Source organism: Bubalus bubalis, chromosome 11, assembly GCF_019923935.1.
Source record: "Bubalus bubalis isolate 160015118507 breed Murrah chromosome 11, NDDB_SH_1, whole genome shotgun sequence".
Classification (NCBI taxonomy): Eukaryota; Metazoa; Chordata; class Mammalia; order Artiodactyla; family Bovidae; genus Bubalus; species Bubalus bubalis.
Genome location: NC_059167.1, coordinates 14,234,170 through 14,250,336, shown reverse-complemented (window position 1 = coordinate 14,250,336; position 16,167 = coordinate 14,234,170). Strand labels below are relative to the sequence as shown.

General features: G+C 46.3%; 1 protein-coding gene across 3 annotated transcripts in view; it reads left to right on the top strand.

Moving 5' to 3' along the window:
- The first annotated feature begins 662 nt into the window (after positions 1 to 662).
- Positions 663 to 16,167, top strand: part of ADCK1 (aarF domain containing kinase 1) — a 128,292-nt gene continuing 112,787 nt past the window's right edge. The window contains exons 1-3 of one of the 3 annotated variants that reach the window (XM_025295144.3): positions 663 to 941; positions 7,367 to 7,479; positions 15,726 to 15,871. In XM_025295144.3, the coding sequence (XP_025150929.3) occupies positions 15,737 to 15,871 (135 nt within the window). In that variant the 5' untranslated portion in view covers positions 663 to 941; positions 7,367 to 7,479; positions 15,726 to 15,736. Of the gene's footprint in view, positions 942 to 1,176; positions 1,415 to 7,366; positions 7,480 to 15,725; positions 15,872 to 16,167 lie in introns of those variants that run through there. The other 2 variants (XM_006052893.4, XM_025295145.3) reach the window with 2 other exon arrangements.

Here is a 16,167-nt window from a genome sequence, read left to right as displayed (position 1 = left end):
TGAGCAATTTCACTTTCTTTCTTTGAATTGACAGACGAATCTTCCACCCCATCTCTACCCGACATGAAGTATTAATAATAGCTCAAGAGATGTTTGGAGAAGGCAATGGTACCCCACTCCAGTACTCTTGCCTGGAAAATCCCATGGGAGGAGCCTGGTGGGCTGCCAGCCCATGGGGTCATGAAGAGTCAGACACAACTGAGCGACTTCACTTTTAGTTTTCACTTTCATGCACTGAAGAAGGAAACGGCAACCCACTCCAGTGTTCTTGCCTGGAGAATCCCAGGGACGGGGAGCCTGGTGGGCTGCCGTCTATGGCGTCGCACAGAGTCGGACATGACTGAAGCGACTTAGCAGCAGCAGCAGCAGCAGCAGCAGCAGCAGCAGCAGCAAGAGATGTTTGTAGAATGAATGAAGGTCTGATGATCATCTCCAAAGTACACCTTATAAACAAACATTCCATAAATAGAGGTCAATGAATGAATGGATGAGAGACAAAGATGACTAAGATGAATCAGCAACTGTGTAAAAATTTTCCTTGCCTGTTCGAATACCTTATTTTAAATACACAAAGCCACAACTCCATCCTCTTACTGAACATAAATTTATGACCAGTTTGGAAAGACTCTTGGAGATAATTTTTTTCAGGAAGGCTCGTGTCCGCAGCGCAGGCAAAGAAACAGGCTACCTGCTACCCGCAGGTCAAGTGTCTGCGACGCCTCGGCCTCCGGAGGAGGAGCTGTCCAGACTGAGTGCGGTCTTTCTCCCGCCCCCGTCCCCGCGGCTGAGGGCATCAAAGAACTACAACTCCCGGCAGGCCGCGCAGCGCCCCGGCTTAACCAAGCGCAATCTGGAGGGTGGCGGCAAAGTTGCCCGCGAATCCCCGCCGCCCAGGTTGCGGCTGGAAGCCTAGCGCCGCGTCTTCCTGCTTCCCCACTCGGGTGAGTAGGGGCAGCCCCACTTTGGAGGTCGAAGCCGAGCCCGGGCCGCTAGGGGCCGCGGGAGCGCGGGGAAGCCGCAGTGGACGCGCCTCCGCCGGGGCCGCCGGTCGCGAGGGGACCCCGCGCGAGTGTCCTTGGCACCCGCGGGCCCGGCGCGCGGCCACGTGACTCGGGCGACTAGTAGGGGCCCCGCCTCCTCCGCGGCCACTCCTGCCGGCTCTCCGGTGGGCGGAAGCGGGGCGCGGTACCGTGTGTCCGGTGGAGCCGACTGGAGGAAGGCAGCCGGTGGCTCACCCAGACCTCCTCAGGCCCTGTGGTCTGTGGCCTCCGAGGCGCAGGCGTCCCGGGGCTTGAGCGCGGTCTGGATCAGAAGCAAGGGCGCGCGGTTATCTCTGCCCTCCGCTTGGGCCCGCGGCGCCCTGCAGCTCGCCTTATCTGTAGCACTGGCTGGGGCTTCCTTGGTGCCTCAGATGGTAAAGAATCTTGTTCAGTTCAGTCGCTCAGTTGTGTCTGAATCCTTGCGACCCCATGGACTGCAGCACCGCCAGGCTCCCGGTCCATCGCCAACTCCCGGAGCTTACTCAAACTTATGTCCACTGAGTCGGTGGTGCCATCCAAGCATCTCATTCTCTGTTGTCCCCTTAAGAATCTTATCTGTCTGAAATGCAGGAGTGCCAGGTTCGATCCCTGGGTAAATAAGATGCCCTGGAGAAGGGGGCATGGCAACCCTCTCCAGTACTTTTGCCTGGAGAGTTCCCATGGACAGAGGAGCCTGGTGGGCTACCGTCCAGGGGGTCACAAAGAGTCGCACATGACTGAGCGACTTTTTCACTTTGCTGGGCTCTGAGCTTCCGGATTGCAAGGTAAACTTGTGCTGATGACAGCCGGTGTGTGGAGAGCTTCCTCTAGAAGATACCTACTGAGTACAGCTCTCTCCCCAGGTTAAGTGACATTTACTTCGTACTGACTAGGAAGTCATTCGATTCAACAGATACTTATTGATCACCTCCGTGATTCTTGGCACTTGGTGCTCAGGAAATATTTGCAGAGTTGAAAGTGAGTTAGACTTTGTCTGTGCCTTCCCACTGGAGAATGCAATGGCACCCCACTCCAGTACTCTTGCCTGGAAAATCCCATGGACGGAGGAGCCTGGTGGGCTGCAATCCATGGGGTCGCTATGAGTCGGGCACGACTGAGCAACTTCACTTTCACTTTTCACTTTTATGCATTGGAGAAGGAAATGGCAACCCACTCCAGTGTTCTTGCCTGGAGAATCCCAGGGACGGGGGAGCCTGGTGGGCTGCCGTCTCTGGGGTTGCACAGAGTCGGACACGACTGAAGTGACTCAGCAGCAGCAGCAGCAGTGCCTTCCCACGTTTTCTTTAAGCAGTAGTTCTCAAACTTCAGCGTGTATCAGAATCACCTGAAGGGCTTGGTACAACACAGAAACCTGGACCACATCCCCAGAGGTTCTGATTCAGTAGGTCTGGGGTTCCCAGATGAAAGCTCAGTGGTAGAAAAAGTCCTCCTGCCAATGCAGGAGATGCAGTTTCAATCCCTGAGACGGGAAGATTCCCTGGAGTGGGAAATGGCAACCCACTCCAGTATTCTTGCCTGGGAAATCCCATGGACAGAGGAGCCTGGACAGCTACAGTCCATGGGGGTCACAAAGAGTCCGACATGAGTAGGCAGTCACACACGCACAGTTCTAGGGTGGGGAGCAAGTATTTGCATTTCTAACATGCTGGTCTGGGGATACACTTTTGAGTATCACTGTTCTGTAGGAAAAAAATCCTGTGAACTTAAAGCACCAGCTCTTCACTCCTGGACCTGGGCTTTTCTATGCTGGTGCCCGTTTATCTTTGGTAGTGATAGTGAGCATGTACGTATTACTTTGTTCGCTGTAACTTCCCCCACATTTTATACAGATTTTCATGTATAGGTCTACATGTGTCAGTTTTCCTGAGTTACATCGTATTTTATCTTACTGTGTCTGCTTGGCCATTTCTCAGCAGCCCTCAGGATGTAAAATTTGACCTCTGCTGGTAGAGTTTACATTTTTTTTTCCTTTCTGATATACACATTTTCTTCTCACACAAGGGACCTGTAAGATAAGAATAGTGCTTGGTTCAGGCATCTGCCCCTCCCCCCCACGACTCACTGAATAGACTATTTCAGTTTAGCTATATGCATCAGAGGCGCCCAGCAAGCCCTGTTCTCATCCACCTTGTGTGCTCTTGTTTGGATCAGATACGCTTGTATTCAAGTTCTGGCTGCACCACTTAGTAGCTTTCCAGCCAGGTTTCTTACCTTTTCTAAAACTCATCTTCCTCTGTAGAATGAGGGTATAATAGGATGCACCCCAGAATGCAGTTGTGTGAGTTACATGAGATGTTTAAGCACACTGTTCTTCCTGAGTCCGCCTCTCTCTGGATGAAATAGTGGTAAATTCTACTCCTTGCCTGGGTGAGATTTATTTTTCCTGTCTACTCCAGGACTTTGGTATCAGTTGGGGATTCATCAGCATTGATTTGAGACATCAAGTCAATGGATGGTACCATCCCCTTGGTCGATTTTTGTCTACATCAGTAACTAGACTTCCCTGAAAACCTGATCACTCTTTCCAAAGGTATTGTTGGGTCTTTTCCAGTCTTGGGAGCAGACCAAAAAAAATACTGCTCATCTGTGTAACAGTCTTTCTAGGAAATGGGAGGGGGTGCTGTGGTCACTTTATGGGATTAATGGGATTAGAGCCTTAAATTCTTTCCTCTGTGGTCATTCTCACCTGTGCAACCAAATAGGATGCAGTGATTCTAGGCTTATTGTCCTGGAATATGGCTTGGCAAAGAAGCAGCAGATGGATGGTAGCTGAAAAGACCCAGCCCAGTGAACAGTAAGTGCTTGGTTCCCTATTTAGTTCGATACAGGGGATGGAATTGCATTTGACCATTAATTTATCAGACTCTGCTCTTGCCTTGTCTCATGACTTGCTGATATGTTTCCTGTGGTCCAGCAAGATGGATACCATTCTCATCCTTGACTTGACAATGACGTAGCTCTCCTAAACATTTCATAGCCTGGAGTGGTGGCTTCTAGTGAGGTGCTTTGATTGATCTTGTGACATGCCGTTGATTTCTGGGGTGCCAAGTAGCGACGTCCCTGTGCCTAGCTCTGTTTGGGGTTGGTAGAGGGTCAGAAGTCATAGTGACTGATGTAGTTACTTGAGAATGGAGGTGAGAATGATGGTGATTGGAGGTCTGCATCTGGTGATCGGAGTCCCCGATCAGGAAGGTCTGAGGTCACGTACCATAAAGAGAAAGCGCTGAAGGGATTTCCCTTGTGTGTATATGTGTTAGTTGCTCAGGGGTGTCGGACTCTTGGCGATTCCATGGACTATAGCCCGCCAGGCTCTTCTGTCCTCTGTCTACTCTGCTGTTTACTAGCTGAGCCACCTGGGGGTAAATCCCTCACTCTTTCTGCTCCTTGATGTCCCCATTTATCTCTGGGGGTGGCAGTGGTATTTGTCTCACGTCACTGTGTGCTGAGGGGCATGTGTGGAACAGATGTCCTCAGCCTCTGAGATCTAATGCCTGATGATCTGAGGTGGAGCTGCTGTAATAATAATAGAAATAAAGTGCACAATAAATGTAATGCATTAGAATCATCCCCAAACCATCCCCACCCCTCACCCTAGTCCATGGAAAAATCGTCTTCCATGAAACCCATCCCTGGCACCCAAAAGGTTGGGGACTGCTGGTGTGGAATAACTAATGAGATAATGAGTGCAGAGGGCTGTGTGAAGGTCAGTTATTGCCAGTATTATTATCTGATGGTTAGGTTTTGGGGTCCAGTGTCCTCAGGCACTCCCCCTCCCACCCTCAACTGAAAGAAAAGAAGGACGTGATGGTATGAGAGACAACTCAGGTGAAAGTCAAAAAGGCAAGTAAATAGAACAGGGCAGGTGATTCATTAGCAAAAGGTTTAATAATGAAAGGTGTTTCTCATCTACAGACATATTTCATGGCTGACAGAGTCTTTTAAAATACCCCAAGGGAAGCAACTCATTTACATGTTAAAGACTCACTGACACGTTTTGGAAAACTCCAGCTCCAGTCTATTTAGACACAGTTGGGCTCCTATATCATCTATTTTATGTTTTTCAATTTCCACCTCTTTTATTACTGAGGACATTTGCATGAAAGCTGAGACTTGGGAATTGTATCTACATCAGTGCTGATGCCCCATTCAGAGATGGTCTCAAGGCCGGGGGAGGCCTGTCGCCTGGAGGGCCAGGCCTGGAGGGTGGTGCAACCTCAGGAGGATGGGCTTGGGAGCTGGGGCCGCGGATAACTGGGGGAACATGGCAGCCCTGGGGTTGTGATTCTTACCTGGGGACCTGTGTTGTTACTGACTCAGTACAGGTCTCACAGGTGTAGTTTATCCATCTCAGAAGGGCTCCAAATATGGGGTGGTTAGTTTTTATGGGCTGCTGCTGCTGCTGCTAAGTCGCTTCAGTCGTGTCCGACTCTGTGCAACCCCATAGACAGCAGCCCATCAGGCTCCCCCGTCCCTGGAATTCTCAAGGCAAAAACACTGGAGTGGGTTGCCATTTCCTTCTCCTTTTATGGGCTAGGTAATTTCATAGGCTAATAAGTGGGAGGATTCATTCTATTTTGGAGAAGGGGTGGGGACCTCCAGAAATTGGAAATTCCCACTCCCAACAGTCAGCCTCAGAACTGTCATGGCACCTGTGGGTGTGTCATTTAGCATGTGCTAATGTATCACAATGAGCGTATAATGAGGCTCAAGGTCTGCTGGAAGTCAAATCTTCTGCCATCTTGGGCCTAATTGGCTCTAACTAGTTTATGTCATTTCTTTATGTCAGTTCTAACTAGCTATGCCATTCTTTTAAAGGGTGTGCCCTGCCCCCTTCGCTCCTGATTCACTTTGAGTGAGGTGGGCGCCACTGGAGAGTTAGAGCAGAGGAATGCATAGTTGGACTTAAGTTTCCATGTTGAAGATAGACTGGAATATTTTCACTCTTTCATTCATTCAGTGTGCTGGGGTCCAGCCCTGGTTGATCCAGGGAATTCAAAGTGGGGACAGTGTCGCCGAACTGGATACAATAGTTTTAATTAAATATTAATTAGAGACATAAAGAGTAATAGAATAAGGATAGCTCAGTGAGAAAATTCAGTGGAGAAAAGAGGCTGAATAACTTGGTTTACGTGGAAAGCTAATAAAATTCCAAAATAAGGAATTTGCGTCACCTACGTAGGCTGCAGGTGTCCTCCTGTTCTCCCGAAGGAGAGGAGACACTAAGGCCTCCCTGGTCAGATCTTAGAAGCCCCGGCATAATTAGTAGGCTTGACGAGCCTCCACGCCCCAGATGGGAATTCAGCCAGAAGGTGAGAGAAAGAACAACATGGGGAGATCAAATTTCAGTGAACAAGGCCCGCACTTTATTTTCCAAAGTAGTTTTTATACCTTAAGTTGTGCATAGAGGATAATGGGGGAAGGTCAGCAGTCCTTGATCCTTATCGAAGCCAGGCTTTCAAACTTATCATATGCAAAAGTTTAGGCGATTTACATCATCTTCTGGCCAGGAGGCCTGTCAACATTTAAGATCCTTTTTTCAGAAAACTTATTTTTCCCTAAAGGTGATTATTCTAAAGTCAGGTGCCACCCTCCGAAAGCATTAGATAAAGTTGCATTCCTATAGGGCAAAGGTGTGCTGTGCTATAACAAGAAAAGAATTAACTCAAGGGTCCAAGGTTACAAACATTAAAGCTACTACTTACATTCCTATACACCAATTATATTAATCAATACACTGCCAGGGACACAGTAGGTAAGGGATATGGAAACTTAGCAGCAAACATTGGCCCAACAAGTGAAAAACCCTTCACCAATATAATTTCTAATCAATCTTTAAACTGCTCAAAGGAATCTGTATTTAGACAGTTTAGAACATTTCATGCCTCTCATGGTTGGGAGGCTCTGAACAATCACATGTGTCCAGAAGAACCTATTCAGGCAGGCTAGAGGACTTCCAAAGGAGTTTGTAGGTTGAAACACTCTTGTCATGCCCAGGAACTTTAGTAACTGGAGCTGTTAGTTAACTCTTTTTCATAGAGAGGTGGTGGGGGACAGCCCCCCATAAAGTCAGAGGTGTAGATGAGAGCACAAAGCAGTAAAGGAGGCAGACTCTGGTTTTGGGGGTAGATGCTCGAGAATTTCCAGGGGGACTCCTGAGGCTCGATCCCGCCTTTGCGTATGGCCGAGCCTCCTTCCTCATGACCTTTGCCACAGGCGGAGTTCCTCACGCTGGCTCCCAGCACAGTGGGTATTCTTTTTTTTTTTTTATTAGCAGGTTTACTTATTCATTTATTTATTTGTTAGTGAATTCTGCCCTTTGCATCTAGTGGAAAAGCCAGACATTGGACCAGATTATTGGACACAAAAGCATTGTGCAATAAACCAGAAAGGAAGGAACAAGGAAGGCTGGAAGGTTGACTGACAAAAGGCTTCATAGAAGGTTAGTAGGGGATTGACTGTGGGAGATGAAGCTGCAAAGGTGGATGGGGATGAGAATGGGGTGGGTCTTGAATGCCTTACTAGAGAATTTGGACTTTTTGGTAGATAGTAGGGAGGTAAGATAGAATGTGGTCCACTGGAGAAGGGAATAGCAAACCACTTCAGTATTCTTGCCTTGAGAATCCCATGAACAGTATGAAAAGGCAAAATGATAGGGTAGTGAAAGAGGAACTCCCCAGGTCGGTAAGTGCCCAATATGCTACTGGAGATCAGTGGAGAAATAACTCCAGAAAGAATGAAGGGATGGAGCTAAAGAAAAAACAACACCCAGTTTTGGATGTGACTGGTGATAGAAGCAAGGTCTGATGCTGTAAAGAGCAATATTGCATCAGATCAGATCAGATCAGATCAGTCGCTCAGTCGTGTCCGACTCTTTCCAAATTTGCTGGCATATTGAGTGCAGCATTTTCACAGCATCATCTTTCAGGATTTGGAATAGCTCAACTGGAATTCCATCACCTCTACTAGCTTTCTTCGTAGTGATGCTTTCTAAGGCCCACTTGACTTCACATTCCAGGATGTCTGGCTCTAGGTCAGTGATCACACCATCGTGATTATCTGGGTCGTGAAGATCTTTTTTGTACAGTTCTTCTGTGTATTCTTGCCATCTCTTCTTAATATCTTCTGCTTCTGTTAGGTCCATATCATTTCTGTCCTTTATCAAGCTCATCTTTGCATGAAATGTTCCTTTGGTATCTCTGATTTTCTTGAAGAGATCCCTAGTCTTTCCCATTCTGTTGTTTTCCTCTATTTGTTTGCATTGATCGCTGAGGAAGGCTTTCTTATCTCTTCTTGCTATTCTTTGGAACTCTGCATTCAGATGCTTATATATTTCCTTTTCTCCTTTGCTTTACGCTTCTCTTCTTTGCTTTTCACTTCTCTTCTTTGCACAGCTATTTGTAAGGCCTCCCCAGACAGCCATTTTGCTTTTTTGCATTTCTTTTCCATGGGCATGGTCTTGATCCCTGTCTCCTGTACAATGTCACGAACCTCATTCCATAGTTCATCAGGCACTCTATCTATCAGATCTAGGCCCTTAAATCTATTTCTCACTTCCACTGTATAATCATAAGGGATTTGATTTAGGTCATACCTGAATGGTCTAGTGGTTTTCCCTACTTTCTTCAATTTAAGTCTGAATTTGGCAATAAGGTGTTCATGGTCTGAGCCACAGTCAGCTCCTGGTCTTGTTTTTGCTGACTGTATAGAGCTTCTCCATCTTTGGTTGCAAAGAATATAATCAATCTGATTTTGGTGTTGACCATCTGGTGATGTCCAAGTGTAGAGTCTTCTCTTGTGTTGTTGGAAGAGGGTGTTTGTTATGACCAGTGCATTTTCTTGGCAAAACTCTATTAGTCTTTGCTCTGCTTCATTCTGTATTCCAAGGCCAAATTTGCCTGTTACTCCAGGTGTTTCTTGACTTCCTACTTTTGCATTCCAGTCCCCTATAATGAAAAGGACATCTCTTTTTGGTGTTAGTTCTAAAAGGTTTTGTAGGTCTTCATAGAACCGTTCAACTTCAGCTTCTTCAGCGTTACTGGTTGGGGCATAGACTTGGATTACTGTGATATTGAATGGTTTGCCTTGGAAACAAACAGAGATCATTCTGTCGTTTTTGAGATTGCATCCAAGTACTGCATTTCAGACTCTTTTGTTGACCATGATGGCTACTCCATTTCTTCTGAAGGATTCCTGCCCACAGTAGTAGATATATGGTCATCTGAGTTAAATTCATCCATTCCAGTCCATTTCAGTTCGCTGATTCCTAGAATGTCGACATTCACTCTTGTCATCTCTTGTTTGACCACTTCCAATTTGCCTTGATTCATGGACCTGACATTCCAGGTTCCTATGCAATATTGCTCTTTACAGCATCGGACCTTGCTTCTATCACCAGTCACATCCACAGCTGGGTACTGTTTTTGCTTTGGCTCCATCCCTTCATTCTTTCTGGAGTTATTTCTCCACTGATCTCCAGTAGCATATTGGGCACCTACTGACCTGGGGAGTTCCTCTTTCAGTATCCTATCATTTTGCCTTTTCATACTGTTCATGGGGTTCTCAAGGCAAGAACACTGAAGTGGTTTGCCATTCCCTTCTCCAGTGGACCACATTCTGTTAGATCTCTCCACCATGACCTGCCCGTCTTGGGTTGCCCCAGGGGCATGGCTTAGTTTCATTGAGTTAGACAAGGCTGTGGTCCTAGTGTGATTAGATTGACTAGTTTTCTGTGAGTATGGTTTCAGTGTGTCTGCCTTCTGATGCCCTCTTGCAACACCTAGTGTCTTACTTGTGTTTCTCTTTCCTTGGGCGTGGGGTATCTCTTCACGGCTGCTCCAGCAAAGCACAGCCATTGCTCCTTATCTTGGACGAGGGGTATCTCCTCATCGCCGCCCTTCCTGACCTTCAACATGGGATAGCTCCTCTAGGTCCTCCTGCGCCCGTGCAGCCACGGCTCCTTGGACGTGGGGTTGGTCCTCCCAGCCACCGCCCCTGGCCTCGGACACGGTGTAACTCCTCTCATCGCTGCCCCTGAACTCGGACGCTGGGTATCTCCTCTCAGCCGCCCCCCCAACCTTGGACGCGGGGTAGCTCCTCTCGGCCGTTCCTGCACCATCACAGTCTGGTACTCTCTGCCGCTGCCCCTGACCTTGGATGTGGGGTAACTCCTCTTGGCCGCTGCCCTTCGGGCATGGGGTCCTCCCGGCTTCTGCCCCTGACTTCGGACATGGGGTGGCTCCTCTTGGCCGCGCCGGTTGCAGCCGCCTGCGCTTAGCGCGCCGGTCACAGCCGGTGACCTGCATAGGAACCTGGAATGTCAGGTCCACGAATCAAGGCAAATTGGAAGTAGTCAAACAGGAGATGGCGAGAGTGAACATTGACATTCTAGGAATCAGCGAACTAAAATGGACCGGAATGGGTGAATTTAACTCAGATGACCATCATATCTACTACTGTGGGCAGGAATCCCTTAGAAGAAGTGGAGTAGCCATCATGGTCAACAAAAGAGTCTGAAATACAGTACTTGGATGCAATCTCAAAAATGACAGAATGATCTCTTTTCATTTCCAAGGCAAACCATTCAATATCACGGTAATCCAAGCCTATGCCCCAACCAGTAATGCTGAAGAAGCTGAAGTTGAACGGTTCTATGAAGACCAACAAGACCTTTTAGAACTAACACCCAAAAAAGATGTCCTTTTCATTATAGGGGACTGGAATGCAAAAGTAGGAAGTCAAGAAACCCCTGGAGTAACAGGCAAATTTGGCCTTGTAATGCAGAATGAAGCAGGGCAAAGACTAATAGAGTTTTGCCAAGAGAATGCTCTGGTCATAGCAAACACCCTCTTCCAAAAACACAAGAGAAGACTCTACACATGGACATCACCAGATGGTCAACACTGAAATCAGATTGATTATATTCTTTGCAGCCAAAGATGGAGAAGCTCTATACAGTCAGCAAAAGCAAGACCAGGAGCTGACTGTGGCTCAGATCATGAACTCCTTATTGCCAAATTCAGACTTAAATTGAAGAAAATAGAGAAAACCACTAGACCATTCAGGTATGACCTAAATCAAATCCCTTATGATTATACAGTGGAACTGAGAAATGGATTTAAGGGACCAGATCTGATAGATAGAGTGCCTGATGAACTATGGTCTGAGGTTCATGACATTGTACAGGAGACAGGGATCAAGACCATGCCTATGGAAAAGAAATGCAAAAAAGCAAAATGGCTGTCTGGGGAGGCCTTACAAATAGCTGTGCAAAGAAGAGAAGTGAAAAGCAAAGGAGAAAAGGAAAGATATAAGCATCTGAATGCAGAGTTCCAAAGAATAGCAAGAAGAGATAAGAAAGCCTTCCTCAGCGATCAGTGCAAACAAATAGAGGAAAACAACAGAATGGGAAAGACTAGGGATCTCTTCAAGAAAATCAGAGATCCCAAGGGAGCATTTCATGCAAAGATGGGCTTGATAAGGGACAGAAATGGTATGGACCTAACAGAAGCAGAAGATATTAAGAAGAGATGGCAAGAATACACAGGAGAACTGTACAAAAAAGATCTTCACGACCAAGATAATCATGATGGTGTGATCACTCACCTATAGCCAGACATCCTGAAATGTGAAGTTAAGTGAGCCTTAGAAAGCATCACTATGAACAAAGCTAGTGGAGGTGATGGAATTCCAGTTGAGCTATTCCAAATCCTGAAAGATGATGCTATGAAAGTGCTGCACTCAATATGCCTGGAAATTTGGAAAGCTCAGCAGTGGCCACAAGACTGGAAAAGGTCACTTTTCATTCCAATCCCAAAGAAAGGCAATGCCAAAGAATGTTCAAGCTACTGCACAATTGCACTCATCTCACATGCTAGCAAAGTAATGCTCTAAATTCTCCAAGCCAGGCTTCAACAGTATGTGAACCAAGAGCTTCCAGATGTTCAAGCTGGTTTTAGAAAAGGCAGAGGAGCCAAAGATCAAATTGCCAACATCTGTTGGATCATAGAAAAAGCAAGAGAATTCAAGAAAAATATCTACTTCTGTTGCATTGACTATGCTAAAGCCTTTGACTGTGGATCACAACAACTGTGAAAAATTCTTCAAGAGATAGGAACGCCAGACCACCTTACCTGCCTCCTGAGAAATCTGTGTGCAGGTCAAGAAGCAACAGTTAGAACCAAACATGGAACAGCAGACTGGTTCCAAACTGAGAAAGGAGTACATCAAGGCTGTATATTGTCACCCTGCTTATTTAACTTATATACAGAGTACATCATGTGAAATGCCAGGGTAGATGAAGCACAAGCTGGAATCAAGATTGCCAGGAGAAATATCAATAACTTCATATGCAGATGACACCACTATTTCGGCAGAAAGTGAGGAGGAACTAAAGAGCCTCTTGATGAAAGTGAAAGAGGAGAGTGAAAAAGCTGACTTAAAATGTAACACTCAAAAAATGAAATCATGGCATCTGGTCTCATCACTTCTTGGCAAATAGATGAGAAAACAATGGAAACAGTGACAGACTATTTTCTTGGGCTCCAAAATCACTGCGGATGATGACTGCAGCCATGAAATTAAAAGATGCTTGCTCCTTGGAATAAAAGCTATGGCAAACCTAGACAGCATATTAAAAAGCAGAGATACTACTTTGCCCACAAAGGTCTGTGTAGTCAAAGCTATTTCCAGCTGAAGTAGCTCAGCTGGAATTCCAATACCTCCACTAGCTTCGTAGTCATGTATAGATGTGATAGTTGGACCATAAAGAAGAACTTATACTTTTGAACTGTGGTGTTGGAGAAGACTCTTGGGAGTCCCTTGTACTGCAAGGAGATCAAACCAGTGAATCCTGAACGAAATCAACCCTGAATATTTATTAGAACGACTAATGCTGAAGCTGAAACTCCAATACTTTGGCCACCTGATTCAAAGAGTTGACTCATTAGAAAAGACCCTGACGCTGGGAAAGATTGAAGGAGGAAAAGGGGATGACAGGGAATGAGATGGTTGGGTGGCATCACTGACTCTGTGGACATGAGTTTGAGCAAGCTCCAGGAGATGGTAATGGACAGGGAATTCTGGCTTGCTGCAGTCCATGGGGTCACAAAGAGTCGGACAGGACTGAACAACAACAACAGGGATAGGGGTAAAGGGGACACTGCAAGCATGGTTTAATTTATTCTTTTTATGTACAAAGCCCTTACTTGCAGAGTTAGGAACTGATCCCAGGAGTTGGGCCAGAACATTTGTGTTTAGTGAAAGAAATGAGTTTCTTAAATTATCCCTTTAAAAATAATTGCTTGCAGTCATCCTCCTGGGGTGAATGCAGTCATCTGGGGTGTGAATGGGTAGGATAAACTTGGAAGGCTTGTTTTGGGGGCATGGTTTCACTGATGAATTTGAACACATGAAGCCTCTATTAAAAATGAAATATTAACAAGAATGGGTCTCAAACTTTGCAGAAAAATAGCCCATTATGTTTCCTATTAAAATGCAGATTCCCAAGTCCTACACCCAGTGTTGATTTAGCGGGCCAAAGAGTGGGCTTCAGAAATCTTCATTTTTTTTTTTTTACTGTTACATCATTATCATTATTAATTTTTATTGAAACATAGTTGGTTTACAATGTTTCAGGTGTATAGCTAAGTGATTTATTTTAAGCATATTTTTGTTTTTCAGATTCTTTTTCCATTATACATTATTATAAGATATTGAATATAGTCCCCTGTGCTATGCAGTAGGTCATGTTGTTTACTTTATACGTAGTAGTGTGTCTCTGTTAATCTCAAATTCCCAATTTAGCCCTTCCCAACCCATTCCCCTTTTGGTAATCATAAGTTTGTTTTCTGGGTCTGCGAGTCTAGCAGAAATCTGCATTTTTGAAATGGCACCCAGATTGATATTTTTTGCAAGTTTTCTTCTAACCACACTTTAGAAATGTTGGCTAGGAAAAGAAGACTGCAGAGGGAAAAAACAATGGGATTATAAAAAGAACTGGGTCCCAAAAAGTCAAGAAAGGAGAGAAAAAGACACAGAACAGGTAGGAAAATAGAAAGCACAGAAGATGGTAAAATTAAGTCGGAATACATAAGTGACTATATTAAATGCAAACAGACAAAACCCACTATATACTATTTAGAGAGATAGTATAAAGTGTAAGTTGAAAGTAAAAGAATGAAAAAAAGCTGTCCCTGTGGATACTTTAAAAAAAATCTGTGACTATATTATAAGGCATGAGTCAAAACTGACTTTAAAGAAAGTGGAGACAAGGCTATTTACAGCAATTGTCTCCATATGGAGGGGAATCAGAGGCACAGATCAGGGAGGGGATGCTCATAGGCTGAGTCCAGAGCAGAAACAAACAGGGTGATGACCTACATTTTCCTGCTGCAAGGAAATTTCCCCCTCCAAGTCTGTGCCGGATTTGTACTTGTGGGTGGCTTGGTGGTGGCAGTTCTCCTGGGTGGGTCTTCTTCACTGGCAGCTGCAGCTGTGGTCCAGGATGTTTGATGGAATATTCCTCGGAATTGAAGGGGAAGCTGCCCGTTGGGTGCAGTGGCCTCAAAGACTGTGCAGCCACTTGGTGGACTGAGCAGTACAAGTAGGGTGGGGAAAGTATCAGAGAGCTGGAGCCCACTTGGTTCAGCTGAGCGGAACTGTGAGCTTGGTTAATCAGAGCATATCTGCAGGGGGACCTTGAGCCATAAAGCAGCCTATGGGATTGGGAGTGGATGAAGTAATAACAGCCATGGTGTTGTCTTTCAAGGAGCTTACAGTCTAGAAAAGGGGCTGTCTACATTCTATCCAAAAGAAGTAGTTTGAAAATCGATCAGATGTGGAGGGCTTACCTGGCAGCTTCTGAGCACCTGCCGTTTTGGCTGCGGCCCCTTCCAACCTGGGCCGAGAGGGCTGACAATGCCTGTGCGAGCGTACTGGTATAAAAATAGCTTTCAGGTAACAGAAGTTACCATGCTCTCGCTTCTCTTATCTAAAGCAGCATGCTTGACTACATATTCGTCATCCTTTCTCTTATCCGCTTTGATTTTCCTTTCAGCGCTGATTTCCTGCCGTTCTTCTAATACATACCTTATGATCTGTCACCCCCTCTAGAGCGTTAAGAACTTTGTTCTCTTTGCTCTCTCCCTAGTGCCTAGCGCAGTGCCTGGTACTGTGAAAGGAAGAACGGCTTTGAGCATTGACTTGTGCTGGATACTGTGCTCAGCATTTCATACACGTGATCTCATTTTATCCCAACTACTATTTTTTTTGAAATTTATTTTTGAGTTTATATTATTTTGGCTGCACTAGGTCTTCATCACTGTGCATGAGCTTTCTCTCGTTGTGGCATGTGGGCTCAGTAGTTGGGGCTCTAGATCACAGGCTTGGTGGTTGTGGCGCATGGGCTTTAGCTGCCCCTCGGAATGCAGCATTCCGGGACTGGGGATTGAACTCTTGTTCCCTGCATTGGCAGGCAGATTCTTAACCACTGGACAACCAAGGAAGTGCTTCCCCAGCAACTTTTGAGGTAGGTATCATCACGTTTCACAAATGAGGCAACGTGGATGCAGTGAGGTTGAGAAAATGACCCCAAAATCATATAGTCTATTAAGTGGCAGAGCCCGGATTTGAATTTGGCTCCGTATGAAACCCTTTAACTGCTCCCCTTTCTCTGCTTTCCTGCTGCAGGGTCTGGGGACATGGCCAGAAGGGCTCTCAAGCTCGCCTCGTGGACCAGCATGGCTCTCGCTGCCTCTGGCATCTGCCTCTACAGCAACAAGTACTTGGACCCCAACGACTTTGGTGCCGTCAGGGTGGGCCGAGCAGTGGCCACGGTAGGTTCTTCTCCTTTCGGGAGGGGCAGAGGAGCCGCAGCACTGCTTGCAGATGTTCATGCATATAGCCGATGGACTCGTCAGGCGCACACACGCGGTGATACACGTGTACTGTGGCCTGTGTGAAGCTCCCGCTACACAGTTGCCCTGTCATGGAGGTGCACCGCCCCCCACCCCCCCGCCCTGTGCCCCTGTTCACACAAGCCTCTGCCATCCTGAAGGTAAACATACAGTGGGATTGCCTGGGGTCTCTGTTCTGGCAACGTTACCTTTGCAGAACCTTCCGTATCTTATTT